The sequence below is a fragment of the Halichondria panicea genome, chromosome 12, assembly GCF_963675165.1.
Source record: "Halichondria panicea chromosome 12, odHalPani1.1, whole genome shotgun sequence".
NCBI lineage: Eukaryota > Metazoa > Porifera > Demospongiae > Suberitida > Halichondriidae > Halichondria > Halichondria panicea.
In genome coordinates this window covers 4390520-4410903 of record NC_087388.1, presented here as the reverse complement: position 1 = coordinate 4410903, position 20384 = coordinate 4390520, and the positions used below count along the sequence as shown (strand labels likewise).

Sequence of the window (20384 nt, the reverse complement as noted above, 5' to 3'; positions counted from 1 at the left end):
TTTATAGCATCATAATGATATTCATGGCAAGATTTGCTACGCACTACTCTTCTGAAAAGGCAGCAATGGCATTCCAAGTACTAGTAGTCTAGTAGGCATAACTGGAGAATCAAGCATTATTTTGCAAATCCACGAATTAAAATACACGACTAGAAGCCTATAGAAACTCTTACTTGCACGATCTCCTTGAGTAGCTAGCTGTACACAGCCTATTGCTTGCGCATGTGCACCAAGGCATAATATGTAAATAATTCGCGGGGTGTGTTGTGGTTAAATATAACTTCTGTTCCTGGCATCATGTGAACTCCCATTCCAAAAGTCTCATATATTGGGCATGGGGGGGCAGAGCAGGTGTCTTCCCTTTTGACTGAGGATGCCCAAGAGCTATATTTATACATAGAACTAAAAAAGGCCATAAAGACTATACCGATGGAAGATACTGAAAGACCCCGCAGACAAAAACCTTCTAGCCAAGGTAAATTGTGCATTTTGTTCAGTGTGTGAATTGTGAATATAGCAATTATTTTTATTCAGCTCACTTAAACCCGCTAGTGTTCCCTATTTTCCAATGGAAATTAGCTGGAGAATTATTGAAACTAGGGCACACACCAGAAAATCTAAGCAAAATATTTAAAACAAAGTCTTCCCTGAAGTCAGCAGAAAAAAAAAACCAGCAACCAGCATAGATTAGCTGCATTTTTGATAAATGAATGGGTCCGCATTAGGCAAGGAAGATATCGACCAAATATGAAGAGCGTTGTTGATCTATTCCCGGATGACCCCACGAAGAGGAAGCTCGAACGTTTCTCAGAGTAAGCTTTTATCTGTATGTATATAGGCTTTAGCTTCGATCCCAGGCCGATTTTATATCGGATAGGCCTGGTAGTTGTCTGTGCATGCGTTAAATTTTCATTGTCGGTAAAAACTTTATTAAACCGAAATTTATATAGACCGTATTTATGATTAAACGCCCGGGCGTTTATTTGATATCGAAGTCTGTAAAGGGGGCATTTAAACGAGATGGGTGCTTATTTGAAATGGGCGTTTATTGGTCATTTAAACCCTTACCTCACACTGGACCATTAGTATAGCCAAGAGGAGCACTGTTGGGATAGCTGGATCAGCTATTGCTCCTGTGCAGAGAAGTAGACATTCTAAAACACGTGTACATCTTAAATTTCTCGTATTAAACAGGTTAGTGTCATTGTCAATCCCTCTGTTCGAGCTGATGATGGCAGCACCAAGTCATCTAGCTCACTTGATCCACCATAAGATGGATAAATGGTTAAATCTTGCCAAACAAAAATGACTTGATAGCATAAGCAATTCTGACTTTGACAAGCTTGCATGCTTTATATAATAGCCTTCACTTGTTGTTCTGTCTTCAGAATAATGTTTCCTAAGCTTCAGGGTTCCAATTGATTCTAAATGGGATTGTGACTGCTAGTACACGATAGCAAGGGCGTATAAAGAGAAGAGGGCATGTATATATATACTGTGTATGCGTATTATTGATGAGTCATGCAACATGTAGGATATGCTATATTTAGCCAACTCCCCACTAGATAGAGTAAAAACAAGGCTAGTCAGTGCGTGCAATAAATCCTTTAACATAAGCCCCCGCCCATTTATATTGTAGTTGCATGCCCTCTTCTCTTTATACGCCCTTGACGATAGTACATCAATATAAATGTCACGAAAGTGAACGAGAGTATAGAATCTGATGAACGATTGACGCATGTACAGACAACTAGTACCAGGCCTATCCGATATAAAAGCGAAAACTCGTCCTGGGATCGGTAAATCCATTTTCTACTGTTGTGTATATAGAGAATCTACAGAAGCTGAGTATCCCAAATGTAGCAAGAGTCATATGTCATTCAAGCTCATCAAGTTGTAAGTGATAGCACGTGCACTAGAATGCGTACTTTGGATATAATAACATACTTTATTTATTTATTAGGATTTATTTAATAGCGCGAGTAACAAGCAATGGCAAGGCTATAATTATATACTATAATTGCACGAGGCGCAGCCGAGTGCTATTAACCTTGCCAGTGCTTGTTATGAGTGCTATTAATCCCTTATTGCACGAGTAGCCGTACTATTGATTTCTAATCATGATTCCTGTAATATTTTCGGCTGTGGCCGTTATTCGAAAACAATATATGTTGTCATTGACAGCGTGCAATTACTGGACAGGTAATTGCACGCTGTTAGTGGCGATGTGCAATTACTGGACCGGATGTGATATGAGGATTAATTGCTGTACACTCTCCATGGCAGTCGGTAATACCACATCATACGATTATTTTATTGTACATAGATTGCACTCTTAGCATTGTACAAATTATAGGGAGCCTTATTATAACTTTGGTTAGGATCATCACCCACAAAGGTGAACTCAGTGGGATATGCCCTCACCACGGAACAACACCAACTGGACATAAAGAATGGTGTTTTTACAAAATTTACGATGCAGGTAAGTTGTTTTAACGTCAGTGTATATTTCAGTGTCTGCTAATTGACATGCAGATAATGAATCTGGCTCTAAATCCATTGTGAAGACGCCATCATCAGGTTTGATTGTTCAACAAACTGTAACACTAGCTGTTGTTTACTGAATATTTTATGTAGATACGGGGTCACTGTCATCGGAAAGGCTCCAATACCCAACCGCTCGAGTCCAGAAAGTTGGAATTCCAACCTCATCATTTGCTGGTAACAGTCGTTTTAATTGTATGTTTTTTTGCTGGATTCAATTGTTTGCTTCCTCTATATAGGACCATCCGCACATCGAGTTACTCTCCAAAAACTAATAAGACTATACAATCTGACTGGTGAGCAACTCAGCAGTGAAATAAGTGATTCTGAATTTCCCTACCTGACCGAATATTTTGATGGTGTGATGATCTATTCTAAATCCATGGGATTAACTCCTGCTGAACAAGCTGATGTGAATATGTTGTTCTATAGAGAAGGAACTCAAGTAGCCATGATAAAATGCTTTACTTTCTGGAAAACGCACAATCCTTATGCAGCAACTTACAGAGCTCTGCTGGAGTTGTTACTGAAACTGAGAAAAGAGAAGATAGCTGATGAAATCTGTCAGCATTTCACTCAATGTACGTACAATTATATAAATACCACACATTTTATTAAGCTCGTGACACTTTAGTTGGTTTGTTCGTATGTGTGCATATTCTATGTCTGCTCATCTGGAAACCCTAGCTCAGCCAGGTTCTTGTTTTGTTTTCAAACTAGGAAGCATGCATAATTAATTATATGTTATACCTTGCACATTGCAGTTCAATGAGGCCTTCCACAGACAGCTAGAGCTGCAGTTAGTAATGAAAGCACCGCAGGTGCTGATACCTTGGTGGAGATGCCAAAGCTACATAACATAAAGCTGCTTTTATTCAGTCCAATCATGATGCAAACTCAAGGAGTTGGTAATGATCAACCATGATTGTTGTTAAAAACGATCGATGCCAAAAGTTCAAGTCTAAAATAGTCAGGCTGCCGTCTGCAGAGCCTTGCAGCTCTCTTCTCACTCTTGCAGCTACCAATAGCTAGCGTTCTAGTGCATAGCTAACTACTAAGTAGAGTAGCAACATTCGGTAAACACGTTTGGCTACGTGCTCTTCTGAAAAACTAAGCATAACTCAAGAACGAAGCATTATTTTGCAAATCCCCAAATTAAAATCCAAGTAAACATGACTAGAAGCCTATAGAAACTCTTACTTGCACTTGATTCATCCTTGAGCAGCTGTAGCAGTCTACACACACACACACACACACACACACACACACACTACCGTATACCTCGCTTGCGCATGCGCACCGAGGCATAATAAGAATCCTTATACAATGTAATCTGTAGAGCTATATTGGTAGCTGTTAGAGTGAAAAAAAGCTGCAAAGCTGTTTAGCCATGCAATTAATGACTTCAAACTTTTAGCATCCTTTTTAGCAGCGTCGATCATTTCTGCAAATGGTCAACATGACACAGTCAAAAGAAGTACGACGCAAGTATACCTCGATTAGGCTTGATCAGGTGCGAAATTCAACAGTAAAGTCATTGTTGCATGCATGTGACTCATCTTTAGCCTATAATCAAAAGGAACAGCTTTTTTCAATATTCTCCACAGACAACAGCCTAACATAACAATATGCATAAAACTGTTCATAAAAGTGTTGCTTTTAAAATTAGCTATATTAAACTGATGATGATATATCTATAATTATATGGAGCTCGTGTATATAAGCAAGCGGAATGGCGGCAATGGATATAGAATTCCATGTCACGTAAAACATACAAGTTCATATTTTAATTGTTTTCACTGTGTTTCCATGCAGAGACAACAAGGTCCACTATATAGAACTTTTGTGGAACTTGAGTCTGGCCATATAATAATAATACGTACACTCTGTATGCTGTGAACAATTATGATACGTGTTTAAAATGTATGAAATGTATGACTTTTATACATTATTTAATTATTATTGCTGTATATTTTGCTTATGTATAATTATTCAGTACAGATTGTACATAGGATTGACAGTACAGTTCAGTGTGTGTGTTTTCAATTATTGCACAAATTTTGACTCCTGTTTATATTAATTGTGGTCACGTGATATTTAACTGTTTTGGCAAACTGCCAAATTTGATGCTGAGGGCATGGCCTAATAATTATAGTCACTATATAATTATACTGCTGTGACAGTCATGTCTATATATAATTTCGACTTCATTTAGATATTATGTGGTTGACAAGTATGCCGCATGTAAAATGCTAACTTTTAGCAGGTTGGAGCTTATTATTGTGTGACTCTATATCTATACACTATTATGATATAGGAGATAATTAACCATGTACCATGCAGTATACTTCCAAATGTTTATGCTATGACTCTTACTGACATGTATTTCTGTAAAACCTGCTCATATTGTTAAAAATGTGCCTATTATGCCAGAATTCTCACCCAAAAATGTACCTATTATGCTCAAAATTATGCCATGCAGCATAATCTACCAACCCCTACTAACAGGAAGAGCAAATATATTATATTCACCGTAATCACTGTAATGGTGTAAGAATTACGGTTTTTTAAAAGAAAAACTGAAACACGTTTAGCAGCGGCAGCAGAGGACCATGGATTTGACTAATTTCCAAATCCAATTTCACAAATTTAACCTAGTATATATCCTATACTTTATGCCCCAATTATGCTGCATAATGAACTAACCCCAAAATAATTATGCGGGCATAATTTGCCAGGGCCTTATATTAGCTATAGCCACATGACGTAGCCTCATCCCAGGCCGAGTTTTCGCTTTTATAATGGTTAGGTGAACAACTATAGGGATCGAGGCTACACACAACGACAAAATTAATATGTCACGATTCTCATTGTTATCTTGTTGGCTTGAAGTGATCAGCCATTTTTGCCATGAGACATCGTTATATGCAAAACTTAAATGTAATGATCTTTACCAAAAATGGACATTGTTGCCCAATTATTCTTTTGACACCTATTATGCCAAAATTGTTCCGAGCAGGCCTACTTACTTAATTAGATCTATAGCTAGTAAGCACTAGCCACTAGGCAGGCATGGAGGAGTATTTTCTCTTTCAGCACAACCACTAGAGGATTATAATTATTTTACTATCTGTACTCAGGTAGATGTAGCTATAGCCTCGGTCCCAGGCCGATTTTTGTATTAATACGACGAAGTTGAAAAATACTAGCTATAGACAACGACGCTATACCTCAGGTAGTGCTATCAATACAACTACAAATGAATAATGCATGGGTACTACACCAAACTGGCTGACTTTTTGAATAATAGGCAAAATAAAAGCCAAGGCCTATACTCTGGATCCCTGATTTAAAAGTCCTCATCACTGACTATAATAAGCTGACAGTGCATGTGTATAGCAAGTTAAAGTGTAATAGTCTATATCATCAGTATCCTCAACAATAGATATAGACTACGTTAAGTTGTTCTGACAGTGTATTTATGGTGAAGAGCTGTCACGAGAATGACCCACAATGGAGCCACCACCTGCCCAATACAGTGCTCGGCAGATGACTTCCATCGGGGGTCAGCCAACGCCATGCCAGGACAGAGGTGGGTGATATACAGTGAAGTCATCAATGTAAAAGTCATGCAGGTACATGTAGGACATTATTCTACAGGAAAACTATTCAGTTAATGATATTTACCACAGCGAAGTTTTAAATTGTAATTATGTAGTCAAGCAGGTGTTACAGTAGTAAGTGTCAAATTCCTCCATGCAGAAACACCAGCACAGCTTCATAGACCAGTTTGTACTGCTCCTGCAGATTTAATGTAACATAAACCAATTATGCATTATGTATTGACTAATTTGTCCTCACCACAGTAAGTATTGCTCCTGGTTTGCGGACTCTGAGAACCTTGACCACCTGGAACACATCCACCACTCCCTCCACCTTGCAACAGTCAATGACGGTAGCTAGTGCACAGAACATGCCACTGCGACTCACTGTGTCACTGGAAATGAACATAGTTTTGTCGGATTGAATACTCTAGGAAACTAGGTAGAATGCATGCACTAGATCTAGCTCTATACTATTATAAGAATGGAATCTGTTACCAGCTAGCTTGGTTCAAAGATTGATTTTCTACGGACATGAATGCATGCAGTGACAGTGTATGTACCTGCAATGGACCAGTACTGGTTTGTTTTCAGTTCTCCTTTGCACCTTTGTAACCTCCTCAATGACATCAATGACTGCCTTGAGGTTGGAGCAGGAGCCGTTGGGAGACCAGCTGGTCACATGAAACTGAGCCACTTGTTGGGACAGGCCACGCTAGAATGCAAGATGCATGAAAGAAAACAGCAGAAGGTATAGGAGTGGACATTTCTATAATGTGAGAGGTGTAACAATTATTATAATTTTCCTTTCCCTCACTCTTCTATCGTTGACAGTGATGTTCCTGATGGTGAACCCTGAGCATTTCTCCATCCCCACCAACTCTACTTCAAACTCCCCATAGCACTCAGTGCCTTCTTCGGGCCAGTACATGGCACACACATTCTGTATAATGTGACATGCAGTGTTTGTTTATACCTTATATTACATGCACTCATCTGTACCATCACAATTTACACATTATACAGACATGCAGGTAGCCAAATTTGCTCATAATACCTCTCCAGTTTCCACTAGCTGAGACAGCATCACCACAGCTCCACACTTCTGATCCGTGACGAGTTTCCAAAAGTTTCTGATTGTTGATTCGAGAGGATTTTGAGCAATGATGAAGGCCTTCTGTTGCTTGTATCCCTGCATGTGACATGAGTACATGTTCACCTGAATTTAACTGCACTTGACTGATGCATGGCTTACACTGGCAGTGACAGCATTGATGTAATCAGGATGTTCCCCAAACAATATGATTCGATACCTTTCACCTACAGTGAAGCGAATGAATGCACCGTCCTATATTGATCGATATCAACTATATACTGCATGGTCTTTTTGATTGACGGAAGAACACATAATGCTCACTAGGAAGGTACTTGTTTCCTCTGTTCTTGTCTTTATGTTTGAGAGCAGTGAAGCAGTTTACCTGAGAGGGACTGGGGCTCACCTGATCCAGGACTTTGAACTGCTGTTGGTAGCCAGTGAGCAGGTGGCTGGGGTCCATTCGACTTAGTTTATCCATGGCAGCACGGAAGTTTGTGGAGGAGATTTGAGTATCCCCACACGTCAAGAACTCAAGGATAGCATCATGGATGAAAATGTACTGTTCCTATATTCAATGTTATAATGAAATTTTACAATGTTACCTTTTTATCACTTTTGTGCATGCAGTCGTATTCAACTTGATATGTACAAAGATCAGTGTAAACTAGGAATTTTCTTTGTTCTGTTTTTTTTTTTAATATAATGCTGCTAACATTCAAGTGATGGTATATACTCCATAAAAAATAAAGGCATACCTCGGAAGGTAACCGTCAGAAGTATCTATAATTATGTAATAAAACTATTTTTATGCCGCTGTATTATTTAACAATGGTTAGATCTAATTGTTAATAGGAAGGTACCTTGGTTTGAACCATTTTCATTCTCTGATTGCGAGCCTTGACAATCACCCCATCAATGTCAACCACACCCTCTATCTTAATCTGGTCCAGGACATTGTCCAGGGTGAGGTAAGTACCAGTACGACCAACCCCAGCACTGAGAGAGAGAGAAAAAGAGAAAAACAATTGTAGGCCTATAATTTTCACATGCGACTCTTGTACCTGCAGTGTAGAAGCAAGGGTCCTGTCTTAGTAGCGGCAAATGCTCGAATTCTATGGAGAAAAACTAGTAGGGGTGTGGCAGAGCCCGGCACACCGTGGTCAGGCCAGGTAGTGAAGTGGAACTGAGTCAATTCGAGGGAGAGACCATCAGAAGTATTCTGTAAGGAGGAGGTACATGAAAATCAAATCTACATACAAATTCGTTAACATTTTGTTAACATTTTCCATGCAGTCATCATTGTAAAGTGGACAATTCACTCACATTTATAACAAAGCTTCTGACTGTGTAGTCAGCAAGAATCTGCTTGTCAGTTATGACTACATGGAATGGTACAAAACTCATGCTCCCCGACTCTGGCCAGTATTCCTCACACTTGACTCTCCCTATCTCGACAGTGTTGGTGAGCATGACTATTGCAGAGGGTCTCTCCTGCCACACCAGCCGCCAAAAGTCCAACACAGTGCTCAACAGCGGACCTGGGATTGTATGTATACAATAGACGTCTAGGATATTATGCATTTAAATGCTCGGAACAGTTTCATTGACCAAAGTTGGAGGAAATGTGGCCTATAACTCTGAAATAGTTATGTTTTTTTGAAAGCTACATCCAATGAGAAAACAAAACATAGATGATGCAATAGCTGGTAGGCTGCATTTGTCAACTTTAAACTCGATACAAACTGAGAGTCACGACAATAGAATCAATTTAATGTTTAATGTGAAATTGTTTGCTTTTTTTGTTCTCAGATGCAACAAACACATCATCACATAAACATAACATTCATACCAGTATCCTACACGTTTACAAACACTTGTCTACAATAACTTACCTTGTGTAGCAATGAACTTTGATTGGCAACAGTAACCCTATATAAGCAAGTATTATAGCCATAAATTATGCATAATTGTCATATACAATTATACGACACATGCAATGTTGTTGAAAACACTCACGTTTACATAGCAAGCATTGATGTAGCCACTCTGTGAGTTAGGCAAAGGTTGCAGTACAATACGGTTGTCATCATCTGAATTGAAGGGCATGCCATGATAATGATTTAGAAACAGAGGCATGCATGCATGCATGGGTGGCCATGCACTTACAGACAGTGATGTTCTTGTATCTGTTAGCTTTGATGTTTGCTTCACTGCACGAAACATTCACAGTGTGACCCTGTTCACCCTTGTCAAGAGTCTAGTTATATAGTTAAAGCATTGTATTTTAAAGTCACATTAATTTTTACTCTGACCTCAAAGTTGTCATTGAATTTCTTGTTTCTTTGAGCATGATGCTGAGAGACAAACTCCCCAAACTGTGAGACTGGAACTGATCGAATGGCCTCAACATGTTTGACACCACTGCCATGTTCTTCCTTAACAATAGTAATATCCTCACAATGATCAGCATCTACATTATAGAGATTTATCAGAATGAATATGCAGGCATAATTCGATCACCTTCCCAGTTCACATCTATGATATACCTTTCAATCTGCATTCTCCTGTCGAACACTCAGTAGCAGTTAGCTGATATTGGGAATGTAATTGAATTTCATCCCTTCTATTTTGCTTATTTGTTTTGTTTTTCTTGTGCCTGGGTGACTTGGTTATGCATGAGTTTAACAATGAACTTTCTTACCTCTTGTACACTAGTAAAACAGTGATAGCTCCTACAGAAACCAGAATTATTAACAAAATCACCACAAATATTGCAGGAACAACAGAGCCGTTCATCGGTATAGGAGTAGATCCACCTTGAGTGGTGGCTACACTACTGCTATTGGGTGCAACACCAGTTGCCAACGTTTTCGAAGTTGTGGGTGAAGAACTGCCAGGAGTATCCCCTGAGTTGTTCATTGGTATAGAAGTAGATCCACTTTGAGTAGTGGCTACATTAATGCTGCTATTGGATACAACGACAGTTGCCAACGTTTTCAAAGTTGTGGGAGTATCCACAGAGTCAGTTGTAGGGGAAGCCTGACTGAATGTGTCTAGAATACTGTTAGTGGTACTTGATACAAAGTCTCGGATTGTTCTCATGGTATTTGTAATTAGAGGTGGTGTTGAAAATTCTGAAACAGTACTTGGAGACACTGAATATATTCAGGATTTATGGTGCACACCAAGTTAATTAATCAAATGCTTACCACCTAGTTCACATGCTGGTTGTGTTCCATTCCACACCCCTTCTGGACCACATACTCTTATTAATGATCCTCTCACCAGTTGGTACCAAGATAAACAATTGTACACTGCTATGGTTCCTGAGTATCTGTAAGTGGTGTTCCTGAGAAGAACTGATAAATGACGAGGAGGTGAGTAGTTAATTTGACCATTGCTGATTGCAGGGAGATCAGTGCATTTCACTGCAAACACAGTCATTTGCACCCATGCAGCATTATAATTATGTGTCTCACCTCCTCTTTCCAGTGTTACATATCTAGTGATATCAACTCCTCCAGCACCAGGTACCACACATCGATACTTTCCAGTTGGATCCTGTATCCTCAGCCGATTTAGTCGAATAAACATGTGACCTCTTGTTCTGTAGAACCCAGTACTGTCATTAAAGGTACCACCTCCTTCAATGACAGTTCCATCAGGATAGTACCACTCTCCCGCAGCTGTTCCATCATCTCTCCTACAGCAAGTAGTGTTGTCAGTGTGACACTCCAGAGCACCTCCATCAGTGACAAAACCCTCTCCAAGCAGGTTGATGTCAAGAACACTTTTGTTGGCATACACTGCTGTGTCACTGTATCTAGCCAAGGAAAACTCTGGAGCAATTACTTACACAACATTATATGATCACATACAGTAAGGCATTACCTTTCAGCGATAGTACCATTGGTATGCTAAGAAATCGAACCACTGTCACAAAATTCATTCTGCATGCAGCATAGATCTTGCTACAAAAGTACTTATAGTGAACTTCTTTTACAAAATTAATGTTGCTCTTAAACTTTACAGCAAAGTGTCTATAGATCCAAACTATTTCCTGTTATTAACATATCAAAATTGTATATCTTCATGGACACAACTATATAAAATACAGGAAGGAAGTAGAATAAAAGTTACTAGATCTAGGAACAGAGAACAAACATTATCCACAAAACTTGACACTAACACATGACATTTGTTACTTTTATGGGTAATCGCAGAGAAGTTGAAAATGAGAAAATTCCATAGTGACCGTCCAGTAATCGTCCGTTGCAGATGCGAGTTGCCCAATCAGTATGGTGGCCAGGTGCCCAAAAGACATTGTCAACACATTTTCCAGAATGCCAAAGGACACAACTCCTCTCAGAGAATCACTCCTATATCAAAACTACAATATTACACTCTTGGGAGAAAAGGAGGAGATTTGTTTGAAATTGACAAGACAATTATACCTGGCAGTGGCGTAGGAAGCAATTTCTCAATGGGGGGGGGGGGGGCTCTGGTTTTTTGAATGGAAAAAGAGAGGCTATCTGTATATATAGTGCAGCTTGATAAGTCATGTCTACTTTATATACCCTAGAAATATGGGGGACTCCAGCCCCTGGAGCCCCCCTTCCTACGCCACTGCCTGGCCGCCTTGTGAAATGCCTTTGTTGGGTTGGAGCATTTCAACAGTTACACCCCATGATCAACAGTTAGAGCGCATAAACATTGGCATAGGCGCAGGTGTCGCCATGGGGGCAGTCCACATTAGCTTTTTCACATTCACTGGTCTTTGAACGCCATAACTTTCAAAATGGTCTGATATCAGCTGAAATCTACGAAGAGGTTTCAGACAGTGTGTTAAAATTGATCATCGAAGTACAGTAGCTCTCGAACACAACAGCATCCAAGGTGATTACAGCGCTGAAAGCCATATTCACACAGCATGGAATACTTTCATGATCAGTTTACCGACTCACCGTCACTGAGCACAATGGCCCTCAATGTAACTGCAAAGAAATTAATGAGCCTGCACATATCACCAGCAGCCTTTTATACTGACCACCCACAGTCCAACGGTCTAGCAGAAAAGTCTGTCAAGAAAGTTAAACAACTCTTAAGAACTTTCCAGATACATGCAAGGAAGCTACAGAGCAACCCTTCTTGTACGTGGGTTTAGTCCAGCTGACTTATGGGACTGAAAATTCGTACTGATATACCGCAACACAAATTCAAAGTATAGCTACATTCGTTCCAAAGGAAAGGACTTAACATACCGTAATAGCGGGTATATTTCGAGGTTATAAACTTTCGTGGATGGACCATTACAAAGGATTTCGCGGATTTTATTTTCGTGGTCTGAGTTCCAGCCTTTTGGCGCATGCGCACATCAACATGCAGCTATACCTCCACACCGTTAGCCTCGAATCCATAATACTGAACACGCCTACTATTCATAAATTTTCGTGGGTATAAATTTTCGCGGTACAGGCTCAATCCGCGAAAACCGCGAACATTTATACCCTCAAAATATATACCCGCTATACGGTAGCCGATGAGAAGAACAAGTGTATATACGTATACAGACAAAAATGTGATATACCAGATATATTGCAGCCCAATCAGATCAAAAGTAAAGCAATGATCGTCATGGAGACAAGGAACCACATTCCTGCTATTGCTCTAATTACGATCCCAATAGTGGTACTGGTTTCAGTGGAGGCTGGAGTACCTGCAAGTATGAATCATAATTATACACTGTACATGCCAATAGACAAAAGTGACGGTCACCTTGGTGACAGGTTAGGTTCTGTTAATTGATGTCCACTTTCCGTCAGCACCACAGTTGCGTGATAGTGTATTGCACCAATAAGTAGCTGCATGATGTCTCAATATTGCTGAACCACGAATATTTTGTCCCCCGAAATTACCCGCTATACGGTAGTTATAGAATTAGCGGCCTCATGCAGGCAGGAGAAACAGGGCTAGAGTATTGTGATGTCTTGAACATTCATGCCTTTGCAGGACATAACTTGAATAGACTATATCAGGTGTTAGTTGTAAACTGTGTCTACTGTACTTATGATGTAACGTCTGTCTTCTATATTTATACATATTCTAGTTAGTTCACTTCAATACCTGTGTTGTTTATCATGAATCAGAGTTCTTTATTATTCAAGTCCATCTACAATAATTATTACAAGTATGACTTATACCAAATATAAGAAAAGGACCAAGTGAATCTGGAGGAGATCCCTCTGTGAATAATCCCTCAGACTTACGATAGACGACGAGTGTCAGGTTGAGTGTCTCAGTTTGGGGATAGATAAGAGGCAGACCGGCCGGGTCCCTCACACCGAGCACACACTGGTAGTTACCCGCATCAGATAGACTCACTGACTCAATAATGAGGGCAAACGTCGTCTCATCAACCATGAACCTGCATGGGTGGACAATAGTTGTTACTATAATTATGACTGCACTCCACAGATAAAAAATCTTAGAGACGTACCCTAAAGCAGTTCACAATAATTATATGATCTATATACCAGCTTTGAAAATGCTGATCAACACTCCCAAAGGTAGTACCAGATGATGTATCTACTTGTCCATCGGTAGGATCAGCAGGTAAACCACAATCAATGACTGAATTAAGCGTCCAAACTAATGTGTGAAGCAAAAACAGACCAAGATAATAACTTACTGAAAGTATTAGTGGAACTAGACACAAAGCTAGTTGTCACTGCTTCTGAATCAGTTGTTTCTGTTGAAGAGCTACCACAAGTGCCCACAAAGGCAGTTGTGGGAGAAAGAGAAACTTGAACTGCATCAGTGGGAAATATTGTTGTCTCACCATTTGGTGTTGAAACTTCTGAACCAGTGTTTGGAGATGCTGCTCATGCAGAAGTATAATATATACACCAAGTCAATAAAATGCTCACCACCTAGTTCACATGCTGATGGTTGTGTTTCATTCCACACCGGCCCCTTCTTCACAAACTCTCATTGATGATCCCCTCACCAGGTGGTACCAAGATGAACAACTGTACACTGCTATGGTTCCTGAGTATCTGTTAGTACGTGGTGTTTCTGAGAAAAACTGACACATGACGAGGAGGTGAGTACGTGATTTGACCATTGCTGATCGCAGGGAGATCAATGTAGTTCACTGCAAACACATGCAGCCATTTGCACCGATGCAATATTATAATGATGTGACTCACCTACTCTTCCCAGTGTTATATATCTAGCTGGTGATAGTGACTCCTCCAGCACTATAGATGTTGTGACAAAGTTCCAAATCTTAACCGGAATTAAACCGTTGGCCTTTTCTCTCCCAACCGATTATACCCAATTGTATACTGTTTTATTAATCACCACAAACCCACCACCTTATGTTGTCATGGAAACATGCATTTTTTTGGATATGTTGTAGCTTATTCATTCACATACAATAGTATCAGCAGATTTTCTTAGAAATGTTCCCCAATCATAAGATATTTACATTTCAGTACAACTAGATCTACTTCACACATTTTTGGTATTCTACTCTCTATATAGCCATGCACTATAGCTAATAGCACTGTCCAACCAAATAGGTAGTGGCGGCTAGGCCTTGATAAATTAATGCTTTTTTTCTCTATTCTTAATTTCTTGAACCTGATTATGTGAAAAGACGTAAGACAAAAGACGTAGCTATTAGACATAAACACAGCACACAACTGACACAAGACATAATAACACATGTATTAATAATCATACACGTAATTCTCAGTGTTATCTTGCTGACTTGAACTGATATATATAGCCATTTTTTGCCATGAGAACGTTGTTATTAAAACTTAATGTAATGATATTTACCTAAAAATTTACGATGCTAATTATTTTTTAGACACCTAATATGCTAAAATTATTCCAAGCACGACATGCATCCTACATCGTGCTATCTATACATGCAGGACAATTAAGAATAAGACTTTAACCTCATGCTCAATGGAAAATTCTCAGACAGGCTGAAGCACATGCTGCATGCTTACAACGTTTTGAGTGGTTACAGTTACAGCTCAAAAATAATGAACATTGACGAAATATGCACTCATGTATCTTTAAGCAATGGTATAATTACATGAAATACATATACCGGTAGCTATATGTATAGAACATGAAGGGGCCGAGACATGCATGGTATTGTCTTTTTGTGTTTCAGTTTTTCTTGTGCGCATACATTTCTGTTTGTCCAGTTGGTTTCTGAGAAGCAGGAATCTTAAGTACTTTCTCAAAGTAGTAGCGCTGACTGAACACATCGATGTAGAAGCTGGCTCCATTGTAGCAGGCAAACGTCATTACCACAGAACCCACGAACACACCAAGGAGAGTACTATAATGTGTGTGTGTGTGTAGTTGACCCAAAATTAATATTCACATGGCTATATATAATTATAGCTATAATGCTAATACCGTTAATCACGCAGTTGGTGTCTAAAACGAAAAATTAGCGAAATACTACAATTCAAAGCATGAGCAGATGAATGTGCATAATTTTATAGTGCTAAAAATAGAAATTTCTGTTTTTGGCTTCATGCAAATCCACATTCATCCGCCCACGCTTTTAATTTTGACTGCATGCCCTCTCTTCTTTTATATATGCCCTTGCTATAGGACTGGGGTGAAGAGCAATTAGTAAACAGGGTTTCATCTAATGGGGGGCAGGGGTTAACCTCCCCCCCAAATATTTTCTTTTAGGTTCTCAGAATGCCATTTATAGTATAGTAGATGGTAGACCTTCCTAGTTAAAGGAAGCTGAAGTGTTTGGGGAGAAGCTTCCTCCATTATGGCCCCACTGGATTGATATGGATTTGAGGATCACACATGTATAGAGTCAGGAGTACTCCTGATAGAGTTTATGAATGTGTACAATCAACTCAACAGATTCAGTGAAAACAAAAACAAAATAGCAGTCATATACTGTAGGAACTCATGCATGCAGCAAAACTCACTTGTGGAAGTAAAACTTGACGGGGAGCATTGACACAATGGTGTAGATGAGCTGCCAGAATACAAACATCGGCTTCTGGTACTTTTCTCCAAATATTCGATAGATCTTGTTCATAAATCCTAATTTAGATCGCTCAACCATCCAAGTGTAGCTAGTGGAGTACTTTTTCTTCGATACTTTCTCCTTCCTCCATATGAATATCTACATGCAGGTACAGAGGATATCATGATTCTACCTAATATACCTCACTTCGGATCTGTATCATAGAAACTGCATGGGTGGGGTTTAACTACCATAAACTCATAAACTCTGAGGGCGCAATGATTTTAAAATAGATCTACACAGCCAAAAAGTAGACATTTGTTGGTAAGCAGGACGAATGGGTGGGGCTCACTAAACACCAGGAAGGCTGGAAAAAGGCAGAGGAGGGTCCGACACAATCACGGGATCCAGTTTTTAATTACATTCCAGTTACATGTATTATTTACATTCATTTTCCCATGTACATAATTATGTTCCTTGATAAGAGCTTATCAGAATGAAATTACGCTAAAAAATTACTTGGAGATATAATAATTTGGCTCTACCTTTCATATAATCGATAGGTATTGATAAGTATCGGGGTGAACTGACGAGATATTCACTATTATTTGACTTTTGTCACTGTGTTCAGTCGTTTAGAACACATGCAGAGAAGCTACAAAAACTTTACATCTTGCTACTTGTTATGATTGTCTGTAGTGCAAAAAACTCTTGTTTCCTTCTGTATTGCACAGATACCATAAATATTAACTACAGTACTGGATATACAGAACAGCAAGGGCGACTTAGATTCGAAGCTAGATACTCTTTATGACATAATTCACATCACTTCCTGTAGTACCTCCTCTGGGAAAAAGGGTGGGGCTCACTGATTGGACATGAACAAGTTAAGTACGTAGAGCTACGCTTAGCACTGGCTACAAGCTATACGCACAAGTTTGTTGTTCGATTTTAATACATGTATACAGTATAATCGTTTTTGAGACTGTTAGCTAGTTGTACACCAGAAAGGCTTTTGCACAATGCACGTTATCATAATTATATTGTACACTTGCAATTGCATTTTTTCGAGGCCCAAAAAAGGTCATGCGTCATTTTCTAAACCTCACCACTACGATGTACATGATTTGCCACATGGCGTACAGGAAAATAGGCACATAGACAGCGTCAGTCATGGTCACATGATCACAACCTCTCGGACCTGGGACGGTGGGCTCAGAGCAAAGGGGAAAACCCTGCTCCTCCGTCGAAAACCTGGAGATAAGAAACCTTTCAAGCTACAACGTGAGAGACATGCATGTGTTGGCTAGATCCTATATGACACACACCAAGTATCAAGTACTATTTGGAAAAAGGGTGGGCCAGTACTATTTGGAAACAAAAACGAAAGCAGGATCCTTGAAATCATGTCACAAAATTTATGAAACCCGAATTAACTATATACGTAGCTCACCATCTAATTCCCCAAAGAGCCATGACAGGTGAAATGTGTATGAAGAGTGAGGTCATCTTGTCAGTCGAGTGGGGCACCAGGGAATTCCTCCACAGCAATATACCGCTTAGGAGGGGACCAAACGAGAAGCTGAAAATACCAACAAACAATGCCCCCCGCCAGTAGTCTCCCAGGAGGCTGGAGGGTAGCCACAGGTAGATAAGGATGAGGACGTTTGTAAAGTAGCAAAAATCAAAGAGGAAATAGTGGAATCCGAGTTGTTTGTATGTGTACCATCGATAGGAGAGGAGGACCACTGCTTTCTATGGGTGGGTGGGAGGTGGGCGGGAGGTCGTATATGTGGCTGGCAGGCATAGTTTTCAAACATACGACAGTTATATGGGAAATAGAGACTACCTATTATAAACTGGTACTAATTTTAGTGAATTTGTAATTAATGCTAAACCGCGCTAAATGCATTATGAATCAACATGAAAATGTACTTTTGAGAGCATGCTAAGCAAGCCAGATATGTAGCATTGTTTCATCTGTATCTGACTCCCAAACTTACATTCAACCTTAAAAACTCATCTTTTGACAAATAAATTATTGTGCTTACTGCAAATCCGCCAAAATTAGTACTCTAAAAGCAAAATTACTACCCGTCTATAACTGGTATACAGTAACTGGCTATTGGTTCTATTGCTGTTTTAATAGCCATTTTTACAGTACATTTGTCAGGGTGTCATACAGGATTTTGAAGTAGAGGGGGGAAATAAGAGAAAATTTCGCTAAAAAAAAGGTCAACTGTTATTTCAATACCCTGTTAGTATGTAAAATTGCCCCCAACTAGTACCTGAATGCAAATTTTATGGAGGGGAATATCCCCCGGCCCTCCCCCCCTGTATGACACCCTGTTCGTTTATTGCTGGCAGCTAGTATAATGATGATCATTATTTTGGCGTGGTGACTTACCCCAGTGTACCAGATGTAGAAATAGTTTGGAACATAGCCAACCAGAAAACAGGTGAAGAAAATGTTCATTGAGAATACCTATTATAGAGAGAAGGAAAAACAAAGAAATTAAAGTTACGCCCATAATTATTGTAAATGTACAGCTTATAATTACAATTGCAGTTCTGTCAATAAGAAGTATCATGAACTCTTGGAAGTATCTATAAAACCTCACACTAATTAATTACTAATTATTTGCTTGGATCACCATCACTGGAGAAATCTTCAAAATTAATGACCTAGTACTATTACTATAATCATGATGTAGGCATAGATAAAAGAGAGAAATGGATAGGAAACGGATCACGTGATCCCATAAGCTGCATATAAAATACATACACTGAGCTAAGATACAGCCGTGTTTCGCTCCCAAACCCCCATGAAAACTACTTCTATGGCTGTTTTGAAAAATTCAGACCTTTCCAAGTCTCCCTACCACTTCAATTTAATGTCCCTTTATACTAGGTATCATTTGGAAATAATAGAAACTTTTTTGGGATTGCTAAGAAGTAGCTAGAGGTACAGAAACATTGCTTTCACTACTTAGGATGTTTCTTGTACCAATAACACCTATAATACAGCTAGAACAACCTACATAAGTAGTGTACTGTGTGTCATATAGCCTCAAGTATTAAACAGAAGTAAAAGTTTAGCAGCAGGGTTCTCACACTGACAGTAAGACAATCATTTGTCTCTTTTTGTGTTTTTGGCCATTTTTTTCCATGTACAGTAGGCGGCCTCGAATGAATCCCGGGGGAAACGCGGATAGTTTTCAAGGCGCTAAGTGTTTCCTATCCATTTCTCTCTTTTATCTATGATGTAGGGAACTATAATGCTGGGAACATGATTAGTATAGCCTAAATAATTAGAGGAGTCTTGGCCATCTCTTCTACTATATACCGGATTGTTTTCAATTCTCCCCTTGAAATCATTGCCTATAGGGTGGCTAATGATGTAGTCCTATATAAAGTAACTATGTATTATAGGCCCAAATCAATTAGCCTCTTCTGCAAATATAACGTTTACCCGGACCTGCTACATGCATGCTTCCTCTAGGCCCTAACTCACAGTGAATGCCAGTTTGTCTCTGAGCACATCATTCAGTTTGAGGATAGTCACTATGTCATTGTAGTCTTCCCGGTTCAGATCAACAAGGTCCAGGTCCAAATAGTCTGATCCATCTATCAGTTGTTCTACTTCTGAATCAGCGACTTCACCTATGGGTTTTATATGTATTACTGCATGAGAGGAGAAGTTATACACACTATTGTTGTATAGTATTCAATCATTATATTTATCTTTCCTAGATTTTATAATCGGACAATCCACTAGATACGGGCACTCATAGTCAACCACAATCAATAAGATATAACGCCAGTTGGGGATTCCACTTATGACACACTTGGTATGCCACACTTGTGCCCGCAACCACTTGTGCTTTTCTGTGGCGAGTTTAATTCAGGCTGATGGCCGGTGATCTTTAATTATAGATGTACCAGCTCTGGAGGGATCAGTAGTGGCCATCAAATCTTATCTCAGTAGGTTGCACTGAGACACAAGGCAAGTGGTGAGGACATAGATAGACTACTCTATGGTGAGGTGACTAGACTAGACTGAGTAATAATCTATGGCTTCAAAATTTTAAAAATGTGAACTTTACGGATTGTGACGACA

General features: G+C 39.4%; 3 protein-coding genes across 15 annotated transcripts; 1 reads left to right on the top strand and 2 right to left on the bottom strand.

Moving 5' to 3' along the window:
• The first annotated feature begins 28 nt into the window (after positions 1 to 28).
• Positions 29 to 4674, top strand: LOC135345289 (uncharacterized). Of its 12 annotated transcripts, none has more exons than XM_064542722.1 (8): positions 29 to 475; positions 1831 to 1896; positions 2357 to 2482; positions 2536 to 2580; positions 2638 to 2721; positions 2784 to 2840; positions 3042 to 3125; positions 4360 to 4674. In XM_064542722.1, coding segments are annotated over exons 1-8 (510 nt in total). In that variant the 5' UTR covers positions 29 to 429; the 3' UTR covers positions 4362 to 4674. The 12 variants fall into 12 exon arrangements, 11 of the variants coding, with proteins under 11 accessions (XP_064398792.1, XP_064398791.1, XP_064398790.1 ...); XM_064542721.1 differs by lacking the exon at positions 4360 to 4674 and adding an exon at positions 3309 to 4351; XM_064542720.1 differs by lacking the exon at positions 4360 to 4674 and having other exon boundaries at positions 3042 to 4351.
• A 1469-nt stretch (positions 4675 to 6143) lies between these two features.
• On the bottom strand, positions 6144 to 11261 carry LOC135345223 (receptor-type tyrosine-protein phosphatase alpha-like). The gene is made up of 19 exons (XM_064542612.1): positions 11134 to 11261; positions 10722 to 11081; positions 10452 to 10670; positions 9944 to 10397; positions 9789 to 9898; positions 9555 to 9712; positions 9409 to 9499; positions 9259 to 9332; positions 9135 to 9171; positions 8566 to 8780; positions 8304 to 8461; positions 8103 to 8238; positions 7564 to 7807; positions 7402 to 7466; positions 7204 to 7338; positions 6964 to 7089; positions 6710 to 6861; positions 6406 to 6541; positions 6144 to 6345 (listed from the first exon to the last, which is right to left on the bottom strand). The coding sequence occupies exons 1-19, from the start codon at positions 11189 to 11191 to the stop codon at positions 6289 to 6291; spliced, it is 2985 nt and encodes a 994-aa protein (XP_064398682.1). The 5' UTR covers positions 11192 to 11261; the 3' UTR covers positions 6144 to 6288.
• Positions 11262 to 15277: 4016 nt separating this feature from the next.
• Positions 15278 to 20382, bottom strand: LOC135344976 (uncharacterized). Of its 2 annotated transcripts, none has more exons than XM_064542288.1 (7): positions 20207 to 20382; positions 19779 to 19927; positions 18672 to 18749; positions 17718 to 18019; positions 17374 to 17518; positions 16224 to 16423; positions 15278 to 15604 (listed from the first exon to the last, which is right to left on the bottom strand). In XM_064542288.1, the coding sequence occupies exons 1-7, from the start codon at positions 20232 to 20234 to the stop codon at positions 15430 to 15432; spliced, it is 1077 nt and encodes a 358-aa protein (XP_064398358.1). In that variant the 5' UTR covers positions 20235 to 20382; the 3' UTR covers positions 15278 to 15429. The 2 variants fall into 2 exon arrangements, with proteins under 2 accessions (XP_064398358.1, XP_064398359.1); XM_064542289.1 differs by having other exon boundaries at positions 20113 to 20374.
• Between the last annotated feature and the right edge of the window lie 2 nt (positions 20383 to 20384).